At 52.4% G+C, this 20534-nt stretch overlaps 1 protein-coding gene across 7 annotated transcripts in view; it reads right to left on the reverse strand.

Moving 5' to 3' along the window:
- Positions 1-20534, reverse strand: part of DLGAP4 (DLG associated protein 4) — a 227761-nt gene that overhangs the window by 92423 nt on the left and 114804 nt on the right. For 6 of the 7 annotated variants that reach the window (XM_037732794.1, XM_017512532.2, XM_037732790.1 and 3 more), the window contains exons 3-6: positions 11266-12336; positions 7686-7927; positions 3882-3996; positions 1078-1128 (exon numbers count right to left, since the gene is read on the reverse strand). In XM_037732794.1, coding sequence (XP_037588722.1) covers positions 1078-1128; positions 3882-3996; positions 7686-7927; positions 11266-12264 — 1407 coding nt within the window. In that variant the 5' untranslated portion in view covers positions 12265-12336. The remainder of the gene's footprint in view (positions 1-1077; positions 1129-3881; positions 3997-7685; positions 7928-11265; positions 12337-20534) is intronic. The other variant, XM_017512516.2, reaches the window with a different exon arrangement.

Consider the following 20534-nt stretch of genomic DNA (forward strand, 5'->3'; position numbering starts at 1 on the left):
AAACCCCGTCTCTACTAAAAATACAAAAAATCAGCTGGGCATGGTGGCGCGTGCCTGTAATCCCAGCTACTCAGGAGGCTGAGGCAGGAGAATTGCCTGAACCCAGGAGGCGGAGGTTGTGGTGAGCCGAGATTGCGCCATTGCACTCTAGCCTGGGTAACAAGAGTGAAACTCCGTCTCAAAAAACAAACAAAAACAAACACATCACACCCTTACCACTCGTCTATTAAAGGTAGGTGCAGAAGAGGTTGCTTGCCCCACTGTGGGCTCTTTAAACAACTTCTTGAATCGTGTTCAAGAGGAACATACAGCTCCTGTGACATGGGGGAGAGGGTCCCACGAGGCATCCACGGCTGGAATTAGGAGCTGGAGGTCTGGCCCTAGTTTTGCCCCTGTGGGATGTGTGGCCTTCACAAGTCCCTTGTCCCCTCCTGGCTACAAAGTGGGGTTGATCTCGAAGTACTTTTCTTGCCCCTGGTTTTTGGTCTTTGGCTTTGGAGGGAGGAGGGAGCCACATGCAGGGGCAGGATAGTAGTGTCTGGGAGGCGGTGCCCTCCAGGCAGCCAGACAGTACCATGAGTGGCACCATCTCGCCAACCTGTGTGAAGCTAGAAAGTCTCCACACTCACTCCAACACCCCAACATCCTTAAATGCCGCCCTGGGGCTCCAGAAAGGAAAAACGTCAAGGGATCTGGGGGCTGGGTCCTGGAAGCTAATATCACCAGCCCCCAGCCCCTGACCTGTCCGACTCAAACAGTCTCCCCAGGCCTGACTCGGGCTTTTCAGGAGAGGAGGGCAGGAGTCCTGGAGTTATTTCTTGCCCCATCCACAGCACGTGTCTCATTCTTCATTTTTGAGAGGAAGAAACTGAGGCACACAGAGGTGAAGCAATAAGGGTAGGGGAGGAGGGTCAGAACACCAATGTGAACCTAACTCCATCCATTGGAAGTGGCATTCCTGGTGACAGCTCTGCTTGTACTGGCCTGAGCTGGGTGCTGGGACCACCTAGAGGGCAGGCCTAAGACCCAGGCCTAGATACTGGGATCGGGGTGCAAGAGAAGGGCAAACATACTGACCTGCTGATCATGGCCAAACAACTGGGGGATCAGGGAGGCCTGTCCAAAAATCTGCAGGAAAGAGAGGGTGAGGGTTATGGGAGGGTCAGGGCTGGGGCTGGGGTGAGGGATTCAGGGTCAGCTGCAAGGAAACTTGAAGCTGGCTGGTATAACCTCCTCCCCAGACTGGCTGGGACCCAGGGCTAGGAGGTCTCACTTGGCTTCTTCCAGGGATAGGAGGCTCACTCCTTCTGGGGCTGGGCATTACCGAGGACTTATAATCTGCTGTTTCAAAGTCCTGCTTGGCTGGGCATGGTGGTTCATGCCTGTAATCCCAGCACTTTGGGAAGCCAAGGCAGGCAGATCACCTGAGGTCCAGAGTTTGAGACCACCCTGACCAACATGGAGAAACCCCGTCTTTACTAAAAACACAAAATTAGCCAGGCGTGGTGGTGCATGCCTGTAATCCCTGCTACTTGGGAGGCTGAGACAGGAGAATCACTTCAACCTGGGAGGTGGAGGTTGTAGTGAGCCAAGATCATGCCACTGCACTCCAGCCAGCCTAGGCAACAAGAGTGAAACTCCATCTCAAAAAAATAAACACATAAAAATAAAAATAAATTAAATAAAAATCCTTCTTTAGGTCTAGCCCCTGGAACCATGGATGCTCTGCCTGCTGCCTCTTATCTGGCAGGCAGCCCACCTGGAGATACAGATTAGGAATGGACCCCAGAGCCTGCTCTTCCCCAGGCTCAGATATCTCTGGGGACTGGGCAGCGGGTGGTGGGTGAGGCCTGCTGTGGTCCCAGCCTGGCCCGTTCATAAGCCTTTTTGTATAGTTAGAGGTCAAAGGTGTCCCAGGTGCCAGGCCCAGGCAGGGGTGGAGATGGGATGTGCAGAGGGACAGACAGACAGAGAGAGAGACATGGAGATGGAGACACACTGGAGAGAGTCAGAGAAAAATGTGAATGAGGGCAGAGAGAAGAGAGAGAGAAAAACAGACGGAGACAGACACAGGGGGAAGACTGAGACGAGAGAACGTGGTGGGATGGGAGAGACAGGGAAGGATTCCATCTACTCCTCAAACACCTACTGAGCATCTGCCCTGTGCCAGGCACTGTGCCAGGTGCTGAGGACACTGCAGGGAACAAGACAGCAAGGGCCCCACCCCCAGGAGATCCCAGTTTTAAGAGGGAGACAGACATTCAGTAAATAAGCAAATGATTCTAATTCCAGGCAGTGATAGTTAAGCAGGGGTAAGGGAACAGCACCTGGGAGGGCTACTTTAGACACAGCGATCACAGGCGGCCTCTCTGAGGAGGTGATATTCGAGCCAAGACCTGAAACTCGAGGAGGAGCCAGTTGTGCAAAGATTTGAGAAGAGAGCTCCTGCAAGAGGGAACAGCAAGAGCAGAGAGCTCGGGGCAGAATGACGTGGCCTGCAGGAGCAGAAAGGAGGCCGGTGTGGGTGGAGCAGGGCAAGGGATGGGGTCTGACAGGGAGGCAGGGCCTAGGTCTTAACAGGGCTTCGCAGGTCCAAGGAAGGACTCTGTCTTTCCTGCCGGAACAGGTGGGAGCCAAGGGAGGGTTTGGAGCAGGGGTGTGGCTTTGACAGCTCCCTTTGCCACTGAGTATGGATTGGAGAACAGCCATTCAGGTGTGACTTGGTGGGGCCTGGATGAGGGTGGCAGGGGCAGGGGGTTCCCAGGGCTGGGGCACTCTACCTTTCCCCATGTCTCAGGGGCTGGAGGAGGGGCTTGGCCAGGCCAGGAATAATGGAGTTGTGAGGAGTTGGGGGTCCCAACACCTTCTAAGCTGTCCTCTAGCCCTGGCCCTGGGCCTGCACCTCGCTGGCCCACTGTCTACTACTACTAGCAGGCGTCTGCCCCTCTTGGAGCCTCATCTCCCCATCCACACCATAGGGGTGCCTTTCGGTTCTAGCTGGCTCTCCCTTTGCAAACCCTAAAGTGCTGAGTACATGGCAGGAGCTGAGGTCCAGGTCCGAGTTGGACAGCTCCAGATCCCTGACCAACTTTGAGTTCTCCTAGCTGCATGACCTCACCTCTCTCAGCCTCAGTTGCCTCACCTATGAAATGGGGATATGGAAAACAAGGCCACCTCTAGGGGTGGTGGGGGACTCAAGGAGCTGAAGGTTGAGAGGGTGGCATAAGAATCCAATGTGCAGCACAGTGTGCTCCTCACTGACACAGGCAGAGCTGCCTGTACCTGGGAGCCCAACTGCCCACTGAGCAGGTGGGCATAGAGGTCCAAAGTAGAGCAGTCACTTGCTGGAGGTCACACAAGATGCTAATAATAACCAGAAAGGCAGCTGCCTCCTGCTGAGCACATGGCAATCACGATTCCACTTATTCTTCTCAATAGCCCCCGAATAGAAATGTTCACCCTCCTGGTAAATCAGGAAACCGAGGCTCAGGAAGGGATGGTGACTATCCTGGGTTCATACTGTCAAGTGACAAAACTAGGACTCAAACCCAGGTCTCCAGTTCCCTATCCTCATGGTTCTGAACCCAGTGAGAAGTGACACGGCCCAGTGCCCCGCTGGCAGCCTGTGTTTACAGCGGTGGTGTGGGCTTCTTTCCTTGGCATCCTGGGTCAGGCTTCATAACTGTGCTCTCTAGCCACAGGACAGTTGGTGGGGCAGAGACACATACAGGAGGCTTTGGGAACAAGGGCCAAACAGAAGCACAGTGCAGACATCTGAGGGTCACTCAGCAGGGGCTCGGCCTGGACATCAGTCCTCCTCCCAGATGGGAGTCAGTGCTCTCCCAAGCCCCCTGACCCTCCAGCCTGCCTGCTACCCTCACCTGGCTGATGCAGCTGGAGTCGTTGAGGCTGTCGCTGACGGGGGTGTAGTCCTCTTCCCAGCTCGGACACTTGGAGGGCAGCAGCATGTCCACTGAATCCAGGCGGTCCAGACTCCTGGTGGGGAGTGGGGAGCAGACAGGGCTCAGCCCACCAATTGTTCAGCCTGGGAAACTGAGGCCCAGAGGGAAAAAGACTGGCCATGGTCATCCAGTGGCAGAGGGAAGTCACTGCCAGCCTAGGCAGTGTGAGGGTGATGAGCAAAGGGAGAACACCCAGCTTTTGGAGGCCTTGACCATCTGTGATGCACAGGTGGTCCGCACCCGTGATGCCCCCTGCAGCCACGGGGTGGCAGCACCAGCCTGCATTTGATTGTTTAAGGCCCAAGGCTGGCCCTGCCCAATTCTACAGCTCCTTTCCTTCCTCCCTGCAAACTCGGGACATTTCCAGAGGCTGGATAGATGTGGATCAAGTTCTACAGTCTGGGGTTCCCAAAGGGTATCAGCTCCGCTGCGATGTTCAAGTGGCTTCTATCAGGCCCCTAGACTTACCCAGTACCTCCATGGCCCCAGCTCTTCAATCTGTCTCACATCTACCTGACCCTGGGCCTCTCCCAATCCTTGTTCTGGGGATAAAATCCAAGCATCCTATATCTCGGGCCCCTGATACAGAAGGGTTTGGATTGGAATCCAGCTTTCTCTACTGGGTGGCCCTGGGCAAGTCATGACTCCTTACTTAAGTTTCAGTTGCCTCATCTCTAAAATGTGGATGACACTGCCTGCTTGCTGGGGCAGCAGTGAGGATTCATTCAGTAATGCAGATTAAAGGGTACCAGGTCAGGCACAGTGGCCAGTGGGCAAGTGCTAACACACAGCAGCTGTTAACCATTACTGCTACTACTACTACTGTTATTATTGCTTCCCCCAAATTCTAGGCCTAAACCCCAGGCTTCCTGCCTTTCCCACCTTAGTGCCCACTGACTCATAGAACTGTAGGATCTCAGTACTAGAAGAGATCTTAGAGATCCTCCAGCTCAGCCTCTTCACTTAAAGATGGGGAAACTGGGCTGGGTGCAGTGGCTCATGCCTGTAATCCTAGCACTTTGGGAGACCAAGGCAGGCAGATCACCTGAGGTCAGAAATTCAAGACCAGCCTGGCCAACATGGTGAAACCCTGTGTCTACTAAAATACAAAAATTAGCTTGGCATGGTGCTGTGCACCTCTAATCCCAGCTACCTGGGAGGCTGAGGCAGGAGAATTGCTTGAACCTGGGAGGTACAGGTTGCAGTGAGCCGAGTTTGTGCCACTGCACTCCAGCCTGGGCGACAGAGTGAGACTCCGTCTCCAACAAAAAGATGGGGAAACTGACCAGGCATGGTGGCTCACACCTATAATCCCAGCATTTTGGGAGGCCAAGGCAGAAGGATCACTTGAGCCGAGGAGTTCAGCACCACTCTGGGCAACATAGTGAGGCCCCAACTTTTCTCTCTCTCTCCATATATATATATTTCTTTTTTTTTTTTTTCTTGTGAGGGGGACAGAGTCTTGCTCTGTTGCCCAGGCTGGAGTGCAGTGACACTATCTCAGCTCCCTGCAACCTCTGCCTCCCAGATTCAAATGACACTTGTGCCTCAACCTCACTAGTAGCTGGGATTACAGGCGTGCACCACCAAGCTCCTCTAATGTTTATATTTTTAGTAGATATGTGGTTTTGCCATGTTGACCAGGCTGGTGTCTAACTCCTGACCCCAAGTGATCTGCCTGCCTTGGCCTCCCAAAGTGCTGGGATTATAGGTGTGAGCCACCACACCCAGCCACAAAAAATTATTTTAAAAAATTTGGCTGTTGTTCTCCACCAAGGTGGAGAAGAATAATAGAGAAAAAAAAAAATTGGCTGGGCATAGTGGCTCATGCCTGTAATCCCAGAACTTTGGGAGGCCAAGGCGAGTGGATTGTGTGAGATCAGGAGTTTGAGACCAGCCTGGCCAACATAATGAAATCCCTTCTCTACTAAAAATACAAAAAATTAGCTGGGCATGGTAGTGGGCACCTGTAATCCCAGACTAGGGTGGCTGAGGCAGGGGAATCGCTTGAATCCCGGGAGGTGGAGGTTGCAGTAAGCCGAGATCACGCCACTGTACTCCAGCCTGGGCAACAAGAAGAAAACTCTACCTAGAAAAAAAAAAATTAGCTGGGCATGGTAGCCCATGCCTGTAGTCCCAGTTACTCAGGATGCTGAGGTGGGAGGATCGCTTGAGCACAGGAGGTTGAGGTTGCAGTGAGCCATGATTGCACTACTGCACTCCAACCTGGTGACATAGTGAGACCCTGTTCCCCACCCCCAACCCCCCCCAAAAGATGGAGAAACTAAGGTTCAGACAGGGACAGACCTGGGATTGGCTGGTGGTATCCTGAATTGCAAACTGGAGGCCATTCCCTGTCTTCTGCCCAGCCACCTAGACTCCTGGCTGCTCCGAGAACACTGCCTTCTTCCTGCCTAGGTACCAGTGTTACCTGACCTGTTCTCTTCCCTCTGTCCCAGGCTTCTCAGGCCACCTCCTCCATGAAGCCTTGGCTCCTGTCGCCTGTAGTTGAAGATCTAGGAATAAGCTTGTTCTCTCTCACTGCTCCAAATCTTACAGCACAACACCATAGGGGTTGGCTGGTGAATTTCAGGAAGGCACTGGGACAGGCAAAGGCTGTCCATTACTCTTTGGCTTCTGGATTCACCTCCCTCCCCCATCTCAGAGCTCCCCTCAGGGATCAGTTACAGTGGCAAGAGTAGAGAGGGCTCTGGCCTTCCCTGGGCAGTGCTGTTACAGGTGATGCACTCACTCAGGGCAGGTTCTCCTAACCTGGAGACCAAGATTCCCTGGGACAGTTCCCCTGTGGGAGTGGAACTTACCTGGGGATGTGGCTCCTGTGGGAGGGGTTTCCCTGGACCTATACCCTGAGGGTGATTTTTCATTATCCGGGTTTACCAAAGGATGCGGCTCACCTGTGGTCAGGGCTGAACTGTGGGCGGGGCTCAGGGGGTGGTTCTCCAATTGGCGGGGCTATTAGAAGTCAATTCATCAGAGTGCAGGGCCAGTCTGAGGATCTCATTGAGGGAGCTAACCTGACGGCGTGTTCACTTAGGGGGCCTGGATCATTATAGCAGCGAGTTCACCTGGATCTGAAGCTGAGGGACAGGATTCATCTGTGGTCTGGGCTTTCTGGGGGCGGCCGAATGGAAGGAAGGTGAGGCTCCCAGGGTGGGGCATACCTGTGAGGATTCATCTAGTGGGCGAGGCTTGCGGGTGAGCAGGACTTGTACTTACTGAAAGAGGTTTTCCCCGGGAGGGCTCACAAGTGGGCGGGGCTCACCCGTAGGGGCGAGAAATGTCCCTGGGCAGGCCTTCCACGCGGACGGGGCTGTTCTTTTTGTTTTTGAGTCTGAGTCTCCCTTTGTCGCCCAGGGTGGAGTGCAGTGGCACGATCTCGGCTCACTGCAACCTCCACCTCCCGGGTTCAAGCAATTCTCCTGCCTCAGCCTCCTGAGTAGCTGAGATTACAGGTGCCTGCCGCCACGCCCAGCTAATTTTTGTATTTTTAGTAGAGACTGGGTTTCACCATGTTGGCCATTCTGGTTTCGAACTCCTGATCTCAAGTGATCCACCGGCCTCGACTTCCCAAAGTGCTGGGATTACAGGCGTGAGACACCGCGCCGGGCGGCGCTTATTTTAATGGGAGGTTCTCGGACAGCCGGACTCAGTGGGCGGGGCTTGCCTGTGGGTGGGACCCTAGGGGTGGAGCTGCGCGTTCACCTGCGGGGGTTGCTCTGCTCTCCCAGCGACTGCTGCGTGGCCCTCAGATAGCTCTGGCGCCGCGCTGCGGTCTTGGGTGAGGGCTTGGGACTGCCGCCGGACTCATCGCTGTCCTCGTCGCCCATGGCCTTGATGTAGCTGCCGCTGCGCATGCGCCGGCACGGGATGGGGCCCTCGGCCGCGGCATCCGTCTCGCGTGGGGACAGCAGCGCAGTGCTCCACTCGCCGCCGCCGCCGGGCACCTGGGGATGGGGCAAGGATGGGGCACAGGACTCAGCAGGGCCACCGTGGAAAATGAGCAGAGGGCGACAACCCCCATCTCCGGGACCTGAAGCTCCCTAGTTCCTTGGAGAGTTCAGCCTCACGTGCTGGGTTTCCCGCCTTTGAAACTACGGGCAGCAGAGCAGAGCCCTGGGCTGGGAGGAATATCCAGGTTTCAGAGCCTCTCCAGCCTCGGATTTCTCCATGGATCTCAGGCTCGGTTTGCCCCAGAAGCAATGCCCTAGGCCCTGTTGGCACAATGGCCTCCACTGTAGCCATCTCTATGGAGCCCCACAGTCATGTCCCTTTGGCTGTCTCGAGAGATGCTTATGATCCCATAGCACAGATGGGAACACCAGGCCTGAGGGACGCCAGGCCTAAGATGGGGGAATCAGAGGATCCTGGCACATCAGCATGGGGGGCATGGGGTCCCAGAGCCAATGGCTATTCTTTGTCCCACAGGTGGGGAAACTGAGGTACAGAGAGCAGAGGGGTTTCCCTGGGTGAGGTAGCCACGGGGTGAGCTGGAAAAAGGGCTCAGTTTTCCCATCCAAACTTCAGTGACTGTCCATGGAACAGGGCTGTGATAGGGCAGGTAAGGTGACGGCTGTGAGGGCAGCCCTGGTCCCTGAGTCTTTATGGTGGCAGTAGCCAACCGAGGGGACCTCCCCTGCCCTTTTGAGGCTGGGCTCTGCTGGCTGTCCCAGGGCAGGGCACACAAGCAACATTCCTCGCCATTCATTTACCCTGTTATGGAAACACAGTGGATGGCCACTGTGAGATGAAAATTGCACACATCTCAGCACTTACACACAGCCTGTGCACAGAGTGAACCTGCCTCATCCTGTACGCATATCTCAATAGGTACAGAACAAGCATATGCCCCATGCCCCTCAGGGAGTACCCCCAGTGTACCACATACTTCACCAAGGACACACACCAGCAGCCACTTCATCACGGCAACTCCTCCACAAGTATGCAACATATACACAGAGCACACCCACCTTCCCACTACCCTCCCTCTAGACATTCGCACCAGCATCTACTGCACTGTGGACACACATCTCAACGTGTATCCACTTTGCACTGTCCCCGAGTCAGCATGCACACAGCATATCCCTCAGTAGGGCTGCACATGTCACCGTAGATGCCCAAGCCCACACATTCAGTGTACACAGCATGCCCACTCTCTGTTGCATACACAAATGCACACACCCCAAGGGCCACACCCACACAGGTACCGCACCCTTCTCTGTGCCCTCTGTGCCAGGGGCCCACTTTCCACAAAGGAAAGGTGCCATCCAGTTCTCCCACACCAGCGCCATCCAGCCTTCCCATAACTCCCCAGCAGACTGCCCAGCCTAGGGCCAGTGCATTCTACCCACAAGTCACTTGCTAGTCCAGCTCCACTATCCCTGCTGTCCCTTGGGAATGTGGCCTTGTACATCCTTGCTCAGAAACTGTTGCTAAGCCACCCACTCACCTCCTGTCACCCAAGCAGGCAGCACAAACTCCAGAGCCCACAGGGCCACCCTCTCCTGGTATTTCTGCGGCACTGTTACATGATCGGACCCAACTACACCATTTTGAGAGGAAGCCAGGTCACATATCACCCTCTTTAATGGTTCTAAACCAAGGAAGCAGTTTTAGAACTACAAGAGCCCTAAACATATCAAGTGCTGCCTGGATTTCAGTTTCCTCATATTGAAAAAGAAAATGGTCCCACTGTTTCTGGAATTTCGTACAAAATGATAAGAACTCAGGGCTTTGTTAGACTCCAAAGATCATCTCATTCAAAATGCATCTCATGGCTGGGCGCAGTGGCTCATGCCTGTAATCCCAGCATTTGGGAGGCTGAGGTGGGTGGTTATCTGAGGTCAGGAATTTGAGACCACCCTGGCCAATATGATGAAACCCTGTCTCTACTAAAAATACAAAAATTGGCCGGGTGTGGTGGCTTATGCCTGTAATCCCAGCTACTTGGGAGGCTGAGGCAGGGAAAATCACTGGAACCCAGGAGGCAGAGGTTGCAGTGAGCCAAGATAATCCCATTGCACTCCAGCCTGGGTGACAAGTGTAAAACTCCATCTCAAAAAAAGAAACAAAAAAGGAAACAAAAAAAAGGCTGGACGAGGTGGTTCAGGCCCTGCACTTTGGGAGGCTGAGGCAACTGGATCACCAGAGGTCAGGAGTTCAAAACCAGCCTGGCCAACATGATGAAACCCCATCTCCATTAAAAATACAAAAAAATAATTGGGCATGGTAGTGGGTGCCTGTAAGCCCAGCTACTCGAGAGCTTGAGGCAGGAGAATCACTTGAAGCAGGTGGAGGGGCGGAGGTTGCAATGAGCCGAGATTGTGTCACTGTACTCCAACCTGGGCAACAAGAGCGAAACTCTGCCTAAAATTAAAAAAAATGATTCTCATCAGAGTTCCCAAGGGCTGGCCAGGCCTACGCTTGCATTCCCCTTGAGATGAGATGCTCACTACCTACAGAAGCAGCTGCTTCCACCTAAAATCTGCTTCCTGTAATTTCTACCCACAGCCTGGCTTTGCCCTGGGGAGCCATCCAGTTCACAGCCCCTCACCCTGCCCTTGAGAGCCATGGGGAAATGTGTAGCCACAGTGATGTCTCAGCCTTCTGCCACTTTCAAGCCACGTGACCATGGTGTACAGCAAGTTCCCCGATCAGTGTTAGCATGTGAAGGGAGAAGGCTATTCCCTCAAGCTGGATTAGGACCCCTTGGGCTCCTGCAGCTCTTGGTGCTGCCGACACTGACATGACCGTCCATGTCTTTCCCAGTGTCCTGATCTTTGGGACTGTGTCTTTATTTCCAACTCTGTTCATTTAATTGTCCATCTGTCCATCTTCCCCTCCCTCACTCACATTTCCTGAGCACTTCCAGCTAGACCCTGTCCTGGGCCTTGGGGACACATGGCTGCATCGGATGTGGTCCTTGTCCTCAAAGAGCTGTCAGTCTGATGGGGGTGGCAGGCAGAGGCTGGCAATAAGAATGCTATGCAATTGGTTCTGTGAGGGGTTGGGATGGCACAGCTTCCAGATTTGTCTTCTAAAGGGCAGGAACATATTTTAGTCCCTGTACAGGGCTGGGCTCACAAAGTCCCTAATTAATCTGTTGAGAGCATGACTAGTGGAAATACTCCCTGATTAGCAGGTACCAACGGCCCCCCATTTTATAGTTGAGCCACAGAGGCCCAGAATGAAGTGACTTTCCACATGAATCCCTGGTACAGCTGAGCCTCAAAACTGGTGCTGTCCCCAGAGCCCTTGCCCACCCGTGACCCTGGCAGAGACCCACCTGCAGGTAATGGTAGGCTAGACCCTGGTGGCAGGATTTGGACTTGAGCAGGCTCTTATCCAAGGTGGCCGAGGTCTTCTGGCAGACCTCGTGGGCATGGCTGAGGGTCAGAGTGGACCAGGAGCCCCGTTTGACATAGTTGGTGTCAGTGCCCACTCCAAGGCTGGGGCAGGTGGCTGGGGGTGCAGGTGGAGGTGGTGGGGCGGTCAGCTCGGTGGTGTTGTTCTTGGTGGCTTTGAGCATGTGCCCGCTGATGGTGTTGTAGGCATGCATGAAGTAGCGTGGCTGGCTGCGTTCTGGCTGGCGGCCTAGTGTCATCAGCCCGGAGGCTGGGCCGCTGCTGCGGAAGGCGCCGGCCTCGCCATCCAAGTTGTCATCGGAGCTCCACCAGCCTGAGATGTTGGAGCGGCTGCGCCGTTTGGGCTCCCCAGCCTTGGCCCGCTCCTTGCTTTTGGCCCTCCGGCCCTTGCCGTCCTCCATGCCACCCTTCTTGCTGCCATTGCCACCGACCTTGCCCGCTGTGCCCTCCATTGAGGGTGCCTTGGTGAAGAAAAGCCGCTGCACTGAGTGGACCAGGTGGCGGATGCGGCCAGGGCTCTCACCACGGGCCTTGGCCTCGCCACGGGGGAACTGGAGGGTGCTGAAGCCATCACGGTGGATGGGCAGCTGCTTCTCAAACTGGTCCAGGAGATTGGCTGGCAGCCGGTTGATCTTGGTGGCCTGGGCATGGCTGGGGAAGGGGCTCTCCTCTGGCACCTCGAAGTGGGAGTTGTAGTGGATGCGGGGAAAGGTGCTGCTGGGTGGGGGCAGCTGGTTGTTGAGGGGAAAGAGGCCATCCCCCGGCAGGGTGTTCTGCCCGGGGAAGCGGGCCTCACGGGCGAAGGCCTCTGTGGGCGACAGCAGGTAGGGGTTGCGGTCGGTCCCTGAAAACAGGGGCTCATGGGGTGGGTCTAGGCTGTCGGAGAGGTGGCGGGGGCGGCTGTCACCGAGGCCTTTCATGATCCCGGGCCAAAGGCAGGGGCCGTCGCCCTAGCAGGGCGCCCGGGTCGCCTCTCCCAGGCGGCAGCTATCCTGAGGAGAGAAGACAGAGAGCAGTCAGCTGGTCGGCTGGATTGGAGGGGAGGGTGCTGGGAAGGTCAGATCGCAGGGCTGGGAGGGTCTCTGAAGCCAGTCCTCAATGTTGTGGGGCTGAGGTCAGGAGTACACACAGAGGTCCGTGTACTCTGTGTATAAATCAAAGTTACAGCTCAAGCTACCAACTGTTAGACAAACACAGTATCTTCCATTCTTTTAGCTTGATAACTGTATCTTCATAACAACCTGGAAAGTCAGGCTCAGACCCAGAGTTCTGGGTCTCCTCTGAATTCCATGATGGAATATGTAGGAGGGGCTGCCCACCCTCCACTCTCTTTCTGTTTCTGACTCTGTCCCTCATCCTGAGGGTCCACATGCAGGCAAATACCCCAGCCCACATCTCCCAGCTCTGTACACAGGCCCCCAAATGGTCACCCTGGAACCCTAGGATGGTCCCCGTGGCAGTGTCTGCCTCCCATGGGAGGACCCTGTACTGGCCCTGGAGGCAGGTTTGGGTCATTTGGGCAGGGAATCCAGGGTGCCCAGTATCCACAGTGGTCTATGGGGGCACGAAGGCAGCTGGTGGGCATGTCCCTGGGGCTCCTGAATTCTCCTTACCTTATGGGGAAAATCACAGACTTTTAGAGGGCCAGAGAGGCCTTTATTTTTATTTTTTTTTAGAGACGAAGTCTCACTCTGTTGTCCAGGCTGGAGTGCAGTGGTGTGATCTCAGCTTACTGCAACCTCTGCCTCCCGGGTTCAAGTGATTCTCTTGCCTCAGTCTGCCAAGTAGCTGGGATTACAGGTGCCCACCATCACGCGTGGCTAAGTTCTGTATTTTTAGTAGAGATGGGGTTTCACTATGCTGGCCAAGCTGGTCTCGAACTCCTGATCTCAAGTGATCTGCCCACCTTGGCCTCCCAAAGTGCTGGGATTACAGACATGAGCCACAGCACCCAGACGTTTTTTTTTTTTTTTTTTTTTTTGAAACAAGGCCACAGACAGCTCACTGCAGTCTTAGTCTCCTGGGCTCAAGCGATCCTCCAGGCTTGGTCTCCCAATGTGCTGGTAACATAGCTGTGGGCCACTGTGCCTGGCTAGAGAGGCCTTCCAAAAAGCAGGACCCAGGGCAAGGGCCCACCTCATCCAGGTCTGAGGGCAGTACCGTCCAACTCTTTTTGTTTGTTTGTTTTGAGATGGGGTCTTTCTCTGTTGCCCAGGCTGGAGTGCAGTGGCACAATCTTGGCTCACTGCAACCGCTGCCTCCCGGGTTCAAGCAATTCTCTGCCTCATCCTTCTGACTAGCTGAGATTTCAGGCGCCTGCCACCACGCCAAGCTAATTATTTGTATTTTTAGTAGACATTGGGTTTCACCATCTTGGCTTAGCTGATCTTGAACTCCTGACCTTGTGATCCACCTGCCTCAGCCTCCCAAAGTGCTGGGATTACAGGTGTGAGCCACTGAGCCATCTAACTCTTTAACAGAAGAATTCTTATGGCCAAATGTAAGCCCTCTGCAAAAACCTACTCTGCCCCTCACCAAATGTCTACCGAGTGGGACTGCTGGGCTAGGTGCTGAGGGCTTCAGACACCAAAGAGGCCAACAAGCCTACAGGCCCATCATTTCCAATCGAGATGAAGCAACAATGGGCTGGAACAGAGCTCTCAAGAGTCAGTAATAGGAGCACATCCTCAGGACAAGGCAAGGCCTCACAAGGGGGTGGCATTTAGGTGCTGTGGCTGTGCCTTTGTTTCCCCGGCTATAAAATGGGGTAGTTGGACCCCGTTCCAGAGTTTTCCAGCCAGGATCATCCTAGAAATACTAGTCCAAAACTTAAGTAAGTCCCTTCCCTTTTCTGGGCCTGGGCCTCAATCTTTCTGTCTGCCATGGAGCAGAGGTTAGGGAGCTTTCTAAGGCCCTGGCCCCCACCGGCCCTGTATGTGGGAGTCCCAAGACTTGGTCTGGCCTGAGTCTGGTGTGCTGAGGATTGGCAGAATCAGTGTGGCTGGGGCAGAGCAAGTGAGGACAAGGGTCATGGAGGGAGGGCTCTCAGAGGGGCTGGATGAGGTCACAGCGCAGAAGCTCTGGCTGACACGAAGCATGGAGGGAAGAATAATGGCCCCCAAATATGCCCATGACCTTGTCAAAAGGAACTTTGCAGGTGTGGTTATTTTGCAGGTGTGGTTATTTTGCAAATGTGATTAAATTAAGGATCTTGAGATGGGGAGACCATCCTGAATTATCTGGATGGGCACAACCTAATCACTCAGTCGCTATAAGAAACAGGCACGGGCAGGGCATTGTGGCTCACATTGTAACCCTAGCACTTTTGGAGGCCAAGGCAGGCTGATCATGTGAGGCCAGGAGTTTGAGACCACCCTGGGCAACACAGTGAAACCCCATCTCTACTAAAAAAAATTAGCTGGGTGTGGTGGCATGTGCCTGTAATCCCAGCTACTTGGGAGGCTGAGGCTGCTGGAGAATTGCTTGAACCCAGGAGGTGGAGGTTGCAGTGAGCTGAGATTGTGCCACTGCACTCCAGCCTGATTGATAGAATGAGACTCTGTCTCAAAACCAAAACGAAAAAAGAAACAGGCATGGCCGGGCACAGTGGCCTGGCTCTGTGTGGCTCTGTGTTGTCTGGTTCTCAGACTGGCACTCTTTGTCTCACAGGATGTTCTGGAGGTCAGAGTCTAAAACGGATTGCAGAACTACATTCTCTCTGGAGGCTCTAGGGGAGAATCCATCTTCTTCTTTTTTTTTTTTTTTTTGTGAGATACAGTCTCATTTTGTTGCCAAGGCTGGTCTCAAGCTCCTGGCCTCAAGCAATCCTCCTGCGTTGGCCTCCTAAAGTGCTGGGATTACAGGTGTGAGCCACCGTGCCCAGCCACCTCTGCCAGCCTCTGAAGGCTGCCTGCATTCCTTGGCTCATGTCCCCACATCACTGTAATCTCCGCCTCTGTTGGCACATCTTCTCTGACTCTGACCTTCATGCCTGTTTGTTTGTTTGTTTGCTTATTTATTTATTTTTGAGACAGAGTCTCACAGGCTGGAGTGCAATGGTGTGATCTTGGCTCACTGCAACATCCGCCTCCCAGGTTCCAGCGATTCTTATGCCTCATCCTCCCTAGTAGCTGGGATTATAGGCATGCACCACCATGCCCAGCTAATTTTTGGATATTTAGAAGAGATGGAGTTTCACAGTGTTGATCAGGCTGGTCTCAAACTCCTGACCTCCTGTGATCTGCCCACCTTGGCCTCCCATAGTGCTGGGATGACAGACGTGAGCTACTGCTTGCGGCCTGCCCAGCCTTTTTTCTCTTTTTAAAAAAATTGAGGAGAAATTAATGTAACATAAAATTTGTCATTTTAAAGTGCACAACTTAATGACATTTAGTAAGTTCACAATGTTGTGTAATCACTATCTCCATCTACTTTTGAAATATTTTACTTTATTTCATTCTTTTTCTTTCTTTCTATAGAGACAGGGTCTCACTCTGTTGCCCAGACTGGAGTGCAGTAGCGTGATCATGGCTCACTGCTGCCTTGACCTCCTGGGCTCAAGTGTCCTCCCACCTCAGATTCTCGAGTAGCTGGGACTATAGGTACATGCCACCATGCCCAGCTATTTAGAAAAGACTTTTTTTTTTTTTTTTTGGTACAGACAGGAGTCTCACTATGTTGCCCAGGCTGGTCTGGAATTCCTGGGCTCAAACAATGCTCTTGCCTCAGCCTTCCACAGTGCTGGGATTACAGGCATGAACCATTGTGCCCAGCCCTGAAACATTTTCATAACCCCAAAAGAAAACCCCATACCCAATAAGCAGTCATTCCTTATTTTCCCCTCTTCCCAGCTCCTGACAACCACAATCCATAGATACTTTCCATACCTATGAATTTACCTATTTCCCATAGGTTTTACTTTTATTGTAGTAAAATACATGTAACATCAAATTTGCCATGTTAACCATCTTTAAGTGTACAATTCAGTGGCATCAAAGACACTCAACAATGTTGTGTAAATATCACCACCATCTATTTCCAAAACCTTTCCATCATCCCAAACAGAAACTCTGTACCCATTAAGCAAAAACTTTTCTCCTCCTTCTCCTAGTACCTGGTAATTTCTTTTCTTTTTCTTTTTTTTTTTGAGACAGAGTCTTAGACTCGCTCTGTCGCCCAGGCTGGAGTGCAGTGGCATGATCATGGCTCACTGTAACCTCCCCCTCCTGGGTTCAAACAATTCTCCTGTCTTAGCCTCCTGAGTAGCTGGGACTACAGGCACATACCACCATGCCTAACAAATTTTTGTATTTTTAGTAGAGATGGGGTTACACCATGTTGGCCAGGCTGGTCTTGAACTCCTGACTTCAAGTGATCCGCCTGCCTCAGCCTCCCAAAGTGCTGGGATTATAGGTGTGAGCCCCTGTGCCCAGCTGCCCCTGGTAACTTCTAGACTACTTTCTGTTTCTCTGAATTTGCCTATGCTAAATTGTTCTCAATATGTGGAAGAATATAGCATATGTCATTTTGTGTCTGACCTATTTTATTAGCATAATGTTTTCTAAGTCTATTCATGTTGTAGCATGTGTTAGAACTTGTTGTGTAATCATCACCACTATCTATTTCCAAAATCTTTCCATCACCCCAAACAGAAACTCTATACCTATTAAGCAAAAACTTTCCTCCTCCTTCTAGTACCTGGTAATTTCTTTACTTTTTTTCTTTTCTTTTCTTTTGAGACAAAGTCTCAGAGTCTCTGTTTTATGGCTGCATAATATTCCATGGTGCATATACAGTACATATTGTTTAATCCATTCATCTTTGGATGGACACTTCGGTTCTTTTTACCTTTTGGCAATTGTGAATAATGTTGCTACAAACAATGGTGTTCAAGTATCTGTTTGAGTCTCTGTTTTCAATTATTTTGGGTTAATATCCAAGTGGAATTAATTGCTGGATCATATAGTAATTCTATGTTTAACTTTTTTTTTTTTTTTTTTTGAGATGGAGTCCTGCTCTTGCTGCCCAGGCTGGAGTGCAATGGCATGACCTTGGCTCACTGCAACCTCCACCTCCTGGGTTCAAGCAATTCTCCTGCCTCAGCTTCCCAAGTAGCTAGGATTACAGGCACCTGCCATGACACCCAGCTATTTTATTTTTAGCAGAGAGGGGTTTCACCATGTCGGTCAGGCTGGTCTCAAACTCCTGGCCTCATGATCCACCCACCTCAGCCTCCCAAAGTGCTGGGATTATAGGTGTGAGCCACTGTACCCAGCCTCTATGTATAACTTTTTGAGGAACAACCAAACTGTTTTCCATAGCAGCTGCACCATTTTACATTCCCACCAGCAATGTACAGAGGTTCCAATTTTCCCACATCTTGCCAGAACTTATTTCCTTTTAAAAAAAATTATAGTCATCCTAGTAGGTGTGAACTGGTATCTCACTGTGGCTTGGATTTGCATTTTCCTGATGACTAATGATGTTGAGCATCTTTTCATGTGCTTATTGGCTGTTTGTATATCTTCTTTGGAGAAATGTCTATTTAAGTCCTTTGCCCATTTTATAATTGGGTTGTTTGTCATTTTTGTTGTTGAGCTCTAGGAATTCTTTGTATATATATATTCTAGATATTGAACCCTTAGCAGACATATGGTTTGTAAATATTTTCTCCCGTTCTGTCTCTAGGGGTTTCGGTAGTGTTTTTCTCCTCTTCCAGGACTGGCCACTTACTCACTTTTTCCTTCCTTATGAGCACTGATGGCCTCCCTTCCCCCCAGCATCCCCTGGCCTGTGGAGTACCATAAAGAAAAGGAGTCCAAGGCCGGGCGTGGTGGATCATGCCTGTAATCCCTTGAGAGGCCAAGGTGGGCAGATTACTTGGGGTCAGAAGTTCGAGACCACCCTGGTCAATGTGGCAAAACTCCATGTCTACTAAAAAATACAAAATTAGCCGGACGTGGTGGCTTACCCCTGTAATAATTCCAGCTACTTGGGAGGCAGAGGCAGGAAAATCACTTGAATCTGGGAGGTGGAGGACGCAATGAGCTGAGATCGTGCCACTGCACTCCAACCAACCAACCAACCAACCAACCAGGAGTCCATGTACTCTAACTTTCCTGAGAGCAGGGGCTGGTTCTCATCTGCAGGCAGAGGAATGAGAATGGCTCTGGAAATGGATGCACAGTGGATGCTGTGGTGGCCACCCAGGCCCCCCCTGCACTGAGGCACTCACACCCACAGCTGCCAAGAACATTGGCTGCTGACAATTTACAGCCAAGTTCCTGCTAGGAGCTGCTCAAGCTGCCTCACCCAAGATGCCAGACTCGGATCTTTGTTTCCTTGACATCTCGCCCTGGAAGTCTGACAGGTCCAAGATACAGCACTCAATCTCCTGTCTACCCTGACCTGCTCCACCCACAGTCTGTCCTTACGCTCCTTCCTCAGGGGCACTCTGCATCCAATAACTGGTCAGTGTTTGGGTACCAAGGTGTGGCTCCCTTGCCCCAGTTCAGAACAACCCTAAAGGGCCATCCCAGTTCCAGAGCTCCCCATGGGATTCGCTGAGGCCTCTGTCATGCTGTGTCAAGGTTCAACTCTTCCTTCTGCCCAATCCTGTCCCTTCACCTGTCACAGGTGTTCCGAAAAGACTTCCGAGGAAACTTTGCATGGAAACCTGAGTCTGTTTCCTAGGGAAGTTGACTTGAGACAGGACAGAACTGGATTCTACTCCTTTCCCTCCTCACTGCAGGACACTTGGTGATTCAGTCATTCCTCCTGAGCCTCAGTTTCCTCTTCTATAATATGGGGATAATAATCCTTATTTTTTTTTTCTTTGAGATGGAGTCTCACTCTGTTGGCCAGGCTGGAGTGCAGTGGTACAATCTCGGCTCACTGCAACCTCCGCCTCCCACGTTCAAGCAATTTTTCTGCCTCAGCCTCTCTAATAGTTGGGATTACAGGTGCCTACCACCACTCCTGGCTAATTTTTATATTTTTAGTAGAGATGGGGTTTCACCATTGGCCAGGCTGGTCTCAAACTCCTGACCTCAAGTGATCCGCCTGCCTTAGCCTCCCAAAGTGCTAGGATTACAGGCATGAGCCGCCGTGCCTGGCTCCTTGGATTTAAATTCTAATGCTATTTATTTGCTGTGACCTCGAACTGGTCCCTTCCCCCTCTGTGCCACAGTTTCCTCCTCTGGGCGAGGGGGGTGGTTTGAGTGAGGATGGTCTGAGTGTCTGGTCACCCTGGCTCCTCTGAGCTCCCTTGGTCAGGGTTCCTGGCCCACTGGATGCCAGACCCTCAGCCACCCAACATCCAGGGTGGAAGGATCCATACTTTGGGGAGGTCTTAAAATAGGCAGGCCTTGCCTTTGCGGGGGGGGGGGGGAAGCAGCTGGCTGCCTCGAGCTGTCTTTGTCAATGAGCTATACTTAGGCCCATCTGGGTGCCCATAATTACTGCTCATTAATATAAGCCTCATTGCCCTCATGGAAATGTGGAGGGCCCAGCAAAGCTGCTGCCTCCCTGGGAACTTCCCTGCTCCACCATGCCTCTGTGTCTGCAGCTGCTACCCCCACATATCAGAGTGGGACCTCCCTGCCCTACCTCACCTCATCGTGGTGCCATAGTGGGCCTGTGAGCATGGGAGAGCTAATTAGGGACAAGGCCAGGAACAGGACCCAGCATGGCTCTTCCTGACGCAAAACTTGCCTGACTGCATCATTACCTTAAACCAAAACCTTCTGTGATCCTTCTTCCCGCCCCCCAGTCCACGCTGCTTGGTGTGGCAATCAAGACCCTCACTGATCTAACCCTAAGCCCTTTTTCATTACCAATCCCATTTCCTTTCTTCACAGCCCTTCCCTCTAACCAGCCCGGATCCCTTACAATTCCCCATTCATATCTTCTATATTTGCTGCTACTAGAAAGCCTACTTCTGTCTAAAGTTGCATTAACAGAGGTAGAGAGTCTAAGTGAGAGGAGGGGTGGTCCTACTCAATGCTGAGTTAGGTGATGAAGGCTTAGAAATGAAGTAAGGACAGGCCGGGCATGGTGGCTCAAGCCTGTAATCCTAGCACTTTGGGAGGCCGAGGCGGGTGGATCACGAGGTCAAGAGATCGAGACCATCCTGGTCAACATGGTGAAACCCCGTCTCTACTAACAATACAAAAAATTAGCTGGGCATGGT

Source organism: Cebus imitator, unplaced genomic scaffold (genome assembly GCF_001604975.1).
Source record: "Cebus imitator isolate Cc_AM_T3 unplaced genomic scaffold, Cebus_imitator-1.0 Scaffold18, whole genome shotgun sequence".
NCBI lineage: Eukaryota > Metazoa > Chordata > Mammalia > Primates > Cebidae > Cebus > Cebus imitator.